The sequence below is a fragment of the Engraulis encrasicolus genome, chromosome 2 (assembly GCF_034702125.1).
Source record: "Engraulis encrasicolus isolate BLACKSEA-1 chromosome 2, IST_EnEncr_1.0, whole genome shotgun sequence".
NCBI lineage: Eukaryota > Metazoa > Chordata > Actinopteri > Clupeiformes > Engraulidae > Engraulis > Engraulis encrasicolus.
The window spans coordinates 19,935,848-19,944,364 of NC_085858.1; the positions used below are offsets into that span (position 1 = coordinate 19,935,848).

At 42.1% G+C, this 8,517-nt stretch overlaps 1 protein-coding gene across 3 annotated transcripts in view; it reads right to left on the reverse strand.

Moving 5' to 3' along the window:
* LOC134470205 (fas-binding factor 1 homolog) overlaps positions 1 to 8,043 on the reverse strand; it is a 27,905-nt gene extending 19,862 nt beyond the window's left edge. Inside the window, exons 1-14 of one of the 3 annotated variants that reach the window (XM_063224247.1) lie at positions 7,997 to 8,043; positions 7,578 to 7,696; positions 7,331 to 7,358; positions 7,181 to 7,222; positions 6,945 to 7,023; positions 6,602 to 6,662; positions 6,460 to 6,510; positions 5,740 to 5,881; positions 5,336 to 5,416; positions 2,918 to 3,064; positions 2,288 to 2,420; positions 1,905 to 2,083; positions 959 to 1,055; positions 464 to 629 (exon numbers count right to left, since the gene is read on the reverse strand). In XM_063224247.1, coding sequence (XP_063080317.1) covers positions 464 to 629; positions 959 to 1,055; positions 1,905 to 2,083; positions 2,288 to 2,420; positions 2,918 to 3,064; positions 5,336 to 5,416; positions 5,740 to 5,881; positions 6,460 to 6,510; positions 6,602 to 6,662; positions 6,945 to 7,023; positions 7,181 to 7,222; positions 7,331 to 7,358; positions 7,578 to 7,580 — 1,209 coding nt within the window. In that variant the 5' untranslated portion in view covers positions 7,581 to 7,696; positions 7,997 to 8,043. Of the gene's footprint in view, positions 1 to 463; positions 630 to 958; positions 1,056 to 1,904; positions 2,084 to 2,287; positions 2,421 to 2,917; positions 3,065 to 5,335; positions 5,417 to 5,739; positions 5,882 to 6,459; positions 6,511 to 6,601; positions 6,663 to 6,944; positions 7,024 to 7,180; positions 7,223 to 7,330; positions 7,405 to 7,577 lie in introns of those variants that run through there. The other 2 variants (XM_063224240.1, XM_063224233.1) reach the window with 2 other exon arrangements.
* Between the last annotated feature and the right edge of the window lie 474 nt (positions 8,044 to 8,517).

Genomic DNA, 8,517 nt, shown 5'->3' on the forward strand with positions numbered 1-8,517 from the left:
TGTAATAGACCAGGAGGACCTAATTGTGTGTATCCGCTCAGTGCGGTCACAAGACCACGGGTGCATTTCTCGAAACCATAGATGCTTACGATGTTAGCTACTTTGTTATTTGCAATGCAATTTCCCATTGGCAACTTCTTAAGTTGCTAACAGGTTAGCAACTACGCTTTTGAGAAACAAACCCCAGAACATTAACACATCAGGATGCATACAGCAAAAAAGGAACAATGGACAACGGCAACCAGACGAATTGGACAGCATACTCATTGTACTGTATGGGATTGAAATGGTTTAATAGGGTTGTCTTCTCTATTACTTCAGAGCTTGCTGGATGGAAGACTTCACGTCTCCACGCAATAACTTCTCCGGCCGTTAATAATAAAATCTGCAGTGCTTACCATCTGAGTTGTTTGCTTGTCTGAGTTGTTTGATATAAATGTAAATATTAATTGTATTACTACACCTTCTTCATCTCCTCGACTCCGTCGGCTGCGTCTGCATCATCCTGGCTGAGCCCAAGCCAATCAGCTGTGGACCTGTTGGCACGGGAGGCGGAGGTGGGCGTGGCCGGAGTACTGGGCTTTGATCTGCGCTCTGGTGAACTTGAACTGATGTCCTCTGTGGAAAATCTAGAGGAAATACAAGAGTCCACATCATGTAGTAGCATGTGTGTACAGTACATCAAGGTGTCACCATGAAGACTCCAAGTATTGTCTACCAGTTTCCAGGGAAAACTCATCATAATGATGAATGACATTTCAAATTGCATTGATAGGAAGCCAATTCTGAGGAATAATATTATAATACAATAAGTAATTCAATGCAAATGTCTGCTATCAGTTTTAGGTTATTACCAGTGTTGGAATTGATGCATCCTACCACCCCACGCATGACTACACAGTAGGTATGTTACTGTATCTTTCCGGCCTGCCAATTGAAAAACAATGTCATTCCTTACCTGACTGACTGTCGGCGGGACTGCCTTCCCTCAGCAGAGCCTGCCAGTGTTGGCTGATAGGAGCCAAACGTGAAGTCATCCTCTCCTATCACAGGGTCTGTGGACGCCAAGAGTCTAGTTAGACCAGTGTTTCTCAACAGGGGCTCTAAAGGCACCAAGGGGCCATTGGGGAGCCCTAGGGGGGCGTTGAGAAGGATACAGCTTAGAGGGGCGGTGCTCAGTTGCCATAGGGGATCATTCCCACTTTTTATTTTTTAATACTAAAGGGGGCATTTACAGGCTTAAGATTAGGTCAAGGGGACATTGGGAGGCTTATGGAGGTGTTTGCTCAAAAAAAGATTGAGAACCACTGAGTTAAGGGCCGTACACACACGTCGCTGCTATTTACTCGCTACTTGCTCACTCGCCTACTCGCCACTCGCTCTGGGTGATTTTGTTTACTGGTTGTCATGGTTCCCGCTGTCCGCGCCAATAACGTCCGTACGAAACAAAATGAAGCCCTACACTGTTTAACGTTGATCGTGTGCTGTGCACAACCATGCATATGAGCCTTTGATGGTGTACACACTGTATTGGATGTATTTTCCTCAACACTTTTAAACNAAAGTGTATGGCGTGCAGAAATTGGGTGGTCAGAACACCACAGGGACAACGTCACCTGTCAATAATCTGTATTCTGCATTCCAATTGGTTACTCGCTTAACTCGCGTCGCTCGAAGATAAAATAATTTTATCTCGGAACCCGCCCACATCGCATCGCTTGTACTCTCCTCGCCTACTCGCCAGCGAGACTCGCTGGAACACGTAGACATTCTATTGACTTCATCCGCTGAGCGAGTAACTAGCAGCGACGTGTGTGTACGGCCCTTTAGACCTTCCGTCAACAGCAGATGTGATGGTGTGGTGGAGTATACTGTACTCATAATGCATGGTACAGTACACTCACCTTTCGCGCTGCTGCTCCTCTGTGGGAGTTTCTGTTCCTGCTGCTGCTGCTGCTGCTGCTGCTGCTGTTGTTCTTTCTTCTCCCCAGTTGGGGGGCGCTCCAGCAGGCGAGGTGACGTCCCTCGACCCAAGATCTCATCCAGCCGGGTGCGGGGTCTATAGACCGGCTCGCTGCTTATGCTAAGAAGGGGATGCATCACAGTTAATTGGGTCAAACTTACAATACGTTTACACGTACACAATCACAGGTCAATGGAACAGCACAGAAAAGCTAAATGAATGAATGAATGAATGAATGAATGAATGAATGAATGAATGAATGAATGAATGAATGAATAAGTTAACGAATGAATGAATGTCAAGACATCTCTTTCACAATGGTACCTCTCTGTCTTGGGAGTTATAGCGGTTGTCTTGGTTTTAGGTGTGTCGTCAAATCCCAGTGCATCCATGAGATCGTCGTCCTCATCGAATGTCAGCTCATCCCGCTTCTTGGGAGCCAGGGCTGGTGAGGCTTCTTGAAACCCAAAAAACAAGATCAAGGGCAAAACATTCTAATGATACACCATACCTGATGGAACTCGCACTTGGACATAAATCCACTGACTAGAACATGGATGTCAAACTCAGACCTGAGGGCTAAATCTGGCCCGCAAAGTCATTTTATTTGGCCCCCGAGATTATTTCAAAAGTGTATTACAGTTGGCCCACATACACCAATATTAGTCGGCCCAGGCCAGTAAAACAATCACACCCATATGCGATAGAATATGTGCAGGCACATTTGAACTATGATGGGAATCTATTTGGGATTTTTTTTATAAATATTGAGTTCGGGCCACGACTTAGTTCCAGATTTTGATTTTGGCCCTCAGTCAATTTGAGGAGTTTTATTGCTCTCGTTGCCCTTGACTTGTCAGGACCCAACAACACAGCAATAAGCGGTGAGGGTTTAGTTTGTGACATCATCACACCTGTTAAGTGTGTCAGTGAGATTGTGAAGGCAGTACTTACGCTTGTCACTCTTTTTCTGACTGATAACAGGCGACGCAATGGGAGAGGTGATTTTCTTCTCAGGTGCCTTTTCTGATAAAGAGCTTGTTTTTTGGGCCTTCGGGGGATCCAAATCATCCAGCAAATCATCAATGGGGTCATCAAAGTCTGAAAGATAAAATAAACCAATCACATCTTGTACAAGTAATCACCTGACCTAATAGGTGTGTATGCATGAACATAGTGTAAGCACACATAAGATACAGTATCTATGAAACACACACACACTAGGTTTATTTAAGATACACTACCCAAACCCAAGACTGTCTCACTCAGCACACAGAGAAGCTCCACACAGAGAGGCTAAAGAAGGGCACACACAGGCTGGTTTTCTGTTCTATTCTGTGGGTACCTTGTTCACCTGTAGGTGGGCCAGGTGGAACCTTTTCTCCACCCTCGCCACCACCACCACCATCATCACCACCACCACCATCATCCTCCTCCTTATGCTCATCTTAGTGTGGACAATGCCGCAAGAAGGGAGGAAGAGGAAAGAAGTAAGGCCTGAAGCCCCCATAATGATCAGACGTATGAAGCTCCTATGCATAGCCAGTTTTCAGCTGCTGGTGAAGTGCAGTCATAAGTAACCCAGAGAACAGGATAAGGATCTATTACTTTGGTGAACTAAATTAAAAAAAAAACAGTGAACTGAAGTGAACTAAATAAATAAATTACAAAAACCCAGCAAAATTTAGTCCACCAGTGTGCGGTGATCCTTCTCGATGTTCCCTGGCCTCCATGATAACGCAGTGCTGAAGCAGCCCCTGTCATTCTACAAAATGTTTCTCTGCAAGGCATTGCAATACAATGCATGTCTTTGTCTTTGAAAAAAAAAAGAAGAAATATACAAACCCCAACTCCGGTGAAGTTGGGACGTTTGGTAAACAGTGAATAAATGCTATCATTTTCAAAACATTCAATCTATTCATTAGATGGAGAATAGTGAGAAGACAACATATTGACTGTTAAAACCGAGAAAAAATATTGTTTTGGGGGACATATGTACTCATTTCTAATTTGATAAATGCAACACGTCTCAAATAAGTTGGGACGGGGATCAGTGAAATTTAGTAAACATCCAAATAAGATAAGACAACAAAGAAGAACATTTCAAAATGAATTGTACTGATGGACAATATAGGTGTCCAGGTATAAGATCATCACAGAGAGGCTGAGTCACTCAGAATTAAAGATGCAAAGGGAATAATTACCATAGTTATTACATACATTTTTGAATTCCCTTTGATTTACCACGATTGAGTGTATATAAGACATCTTTTTGTTATTAAAATCATTGTATAGGTTCATGACATCATGAAATATATATTGGCTGTAGTCTCACTCTAGCACTGCAGGAATTAGAACAATTGAAAATTGACCATATTAAGAATGCATAATGTGTGCAAATGATAAAGGGGTGTAACATTCTCCTAAGCACCTGAGCTCACTTGAAATAGACCCAGAAGACATCGGAAACTGTCCTTTCCTTACAGAAGTCAGCAGAAGTTGTAAGAAGTCCATTCTTTTTGACAATAATAGAGCATTGCACATCCTGTGCTACAGTGAAAATGGACCATCCAACTTGTGTTAGTGCTAACTTCAAAAGTCAGCCTCCATGATGGCATGCGGGTGCAGTAATGCATTGGTTAAGATGTTCTCACTCATCTGTAGAGTTAAATACAGTGCTGAATGGTATAAATGGGTTTTAAACAGCATGAAGAGCCACTCATGCATTATTTTTTGAAGGGAGATCTTCGATTACTGCCACATAGTAAGGTCAAATTGCATTCTCTACTATGTTTTAACAGTTTGGCTCCATCATAAGGACCAGCAGGTGATAAAATGGTGGGCTTTTGGTCAAGACCTGTCACACTGTAAGCGCTACAGAAAGGAAAACATTGCAAAACATGACAAGGAATACACCCACCATTTAAGCTGGTGAAATCATGTCCAAGATAGGAATTAACACTGTTTTTTATATAAAATCATCTCATCGGTTAATGTATTTAACTGTTAAATGTTGTATTTTGTTTTGTTTTTAGTCTTCCTCGACATTTGCTGCCTTTTATTGTCCACGTCCCAACTGTTTTGAGACGTGTTGCATTTATCAAATTAGAAATTAGTACATATGTCCCCCAAAACAATATTTTTTCTCGGTTTTAACGCTTAATATGTTGTCTTTTCACTATTCTCCATCTAATGAATAGATTAAATGTTTTGAAAATGATAGCATTTTGATTTTATTCACTGTTTACCAAACGTCCCAACTTCACCGGAGTTGGGGTTTGTATAATTTCAATTGATCTTAGCATTTCAGATTACATGATACTGGTTCTCCCTAAACTTGAAATCTAGGATAAACACAATGACAACATTTACCAATGAAGCTGAATTTCTTGTAACCCCGAGCTGTTGAGGCAGGTGCTGAACTTGGCTTCTTCTCCTCATGAATTGATGTGTCTAAAAACCACAAAAGCACCAGTTATTTTGTGTTCTCACAATAAATTACAATCTAGCAGGCATTTCCCCCCTGCAACCTAAGTACAGTTTTATTGCAGGGCTTTGGTTATAGTCCCTGGAGCAATTTGGTTACAGTCCCTGGAGCTATTAGATTCAAACTTACAACCTTCTGATTCCAAGAATGACTCACTAGCCATGAGGCCACGGGCACCTTTTGACTTTTTGATTGTTTTCCAACAAACCTCTATATAAAGGCAAATAAAGACACTGCCACACATATTCAGGTCATTCATCGATGCTGACTTGGTATCATCATCTCACACCTGTATCACCGATCTTCTGTTTGTCTGCAGGTTTGGATGGCTCTGACTTGGCACCTGCTGCTGTAGAGCTCTTGGTCTGGGGTGGAGCAGAGCTGGGCTTTTTCTTGGAGCCAAACAGGTCAGCATCCATGTCATCGATGTCCTGAAGATTCAGAGAAGAGGATCATCAGAGGGCTCTTACACAACACAATGGAATGTGTGTTGCACGGTAGCTAAATGCATTTAAATGAAATAATGTGTTTCTGTGAATCTCATCTGTCAATAGCAAACGACGAATCCATGGAAAAAAATCTGCATAGTGATTACATTATAATTACTACTTATTGTATTACATTACGTTACACTTATCTGACGCTTTTATCCAAAGCAACGTACAGTTATTTAAGTACAGGATATTGGTTACAGTCCCTGGAGCAGTGTGTGGGTTAGGTGACTTGCTCAAGGGCACCTCAGCCATGGAGTGAGATAGGGAGTGGCAGGGCAGAATTCAAACCTGCAACGCTCTGATCTGAAGACAATCTCCTTAACCACTAGGCCACATGTGCTCCACGGCTGCCTACTTATTGGTGCAGTAACTCGAAAAATATTAAGTTAAAGGCTCGTTTCCCAAATGCATAGCTAAAATGTAAAAACAAATACATTGCTATCATCTACTATTCTTCAGGGGTGGTTACAATATTGTTTTCCAGGCTTCCTTATCAATTACCCATTACCGCTTACCTTCATGCTGTCCAGCAGAGCTTGAGGATCAGCCTCAGATATATCTGACAGCTGGAAAAGAAAACATGTCAAGATAAACAAAGAACCGCCTTCAAAGTCAGCCATGTGTAAAATGACGTCACCATTTCATATCAAAACTCACGTCATCTTTGTCAGCCTCCTCTGCCAGTTTGCTGAAGAAATCATCATCATCCAATATGGACCTGGGAATTATAACCCGTCAAAAAAGAGGCAAGAATCTATACAGTACAGCCTTGAACAGTGCCTTACCTGCCTGGTCAACCTTTACTTTTTAGAAAAAGGATGAAAACATTTTCAGTCATTAAATCACAAGAAGGGAGCTTGTGTGTGTGGATATTTCTTCCTTTTCCGTGTGCATTCTTTTGTATCCTGCACCCACTGCAATTGTTTTTTGTTTTGTTTTTTGTTTTTTTTTGGGGGGGGGGATGTGTGTGCATGCACCTCACACATTTTTCAACCCTTACTTTTTGCCACTGCGAGACGGAAGAGCTCCTTTCACCCTGGTGCGCTCAGCCGGAGGTGCCTGGGTCTTCTTTGGGGGATCTGTGTATCAAATGTGAAACAGATGAGACATTACCAGTCCAGTGTCTTACTCCAAGTCAACTCAACAGGACAATTAACAGCATTTATGGCAACAACATGGACTGACAGCAATCTCAATGCTCTCTTTGTGTGAATAATTTGGAAATGTGAAACGTACCATCATCATCCAAAAGACCTCCAAGCACATCATCAATTGAACCTTTGGAAAAAATTAAGTTGCTTTAGTTTCCAATGTCCACCACAAATAATGTGCTAGTACTAGAAGTAGTTATAATAAAATAAAAACAAACGAAACACATGAACTTACTTCGAAGATCCTTCCTCTGTCTTGCAGCCTGTATCAGAAGTATTACCAAAGATGAGTATATTGCATGCATAGGCCTAAGAGAGAGTAGAGTAGGCCTAGGCTATTATTGGGAATCACAATCACTCCACGTGTAAGGTTCTGAGAGGGGGAGCACTTCTAAGGAAGTTAGTTACTAAATAACAGATCACTATAATGCATATGTATCTCTTTGCAATATGCACGTGTACATCTGCATTAGCGTACTCACCATGGCTTTCTACCGTAGGCAGATTACAGGTCCACTGGGCGAGGTTAAATCTCTTAGGAGCGTCAGTGTTACCATTGGTAACCGTCGAGAGGAGCAATCTTACAACCCATTGTTGCTGTCTAGTTTTAAAGAAAATATTATTTCATGCGGTCACTACATACTGTATGCCTATACCTCACGCACAGTCACCACAAGTATGTAAACAAATCAAGGCGTTAGTAAAGGCTTATAAGCCTAGCGTTACAGCTGAATCTGCATTCATTCGAACGTGGAACAGATGGCTACTACAACCTTGTCAGTGCCATTCAAGGGTAGATGGCTACAATCCATCCCCAAGTATACGCTACAAACGTTAAGCTACACAATGTACAAGATGTCAGTTCCTTAATATAACTCACATAATGTTTAATATAATATACCAGAACAATCAGCATGTCTCCTCCAAAGATTTGAACCACCTCTCGAGGTACGTTGGATACGCTTCCTGTTTGCTTCTGAGGATTGTGGGTAGTGTAGTGGCCAAAGGCTGTGTAGTCCTACAATCACCACTAGGTGGCAATAATGTCTCATGAACCCTCAGAGTACCTCAAAGGCCCCGACTTTTTCTTAACCACTGTTGTTGTTACACACAGTTTTGTGCTCATTGATAAAGGCAAAGAGAAACAGCAGAGCATGTGCATCTTTTCTGATGTTTGACCAGCGCTCTAACTTAGCTTGACACTTGGGCCTATATATGACCTAGGCCTAATAGCCTATGCACTGCAGGTCGAAGTCAAGGCACGTCTGTCTGCGTAACGCTTTAGACCGAGGATAGCTCAGTAATTGTCAGACATAAACTTTTCTTTCTTTTTGGAAACCTACTAAATACTGTGTGAATAAATACGACCTCACTAATCCAGGGCCGATGATTTTTCATGCGGTCGTCTCATTTGAAGTGTGC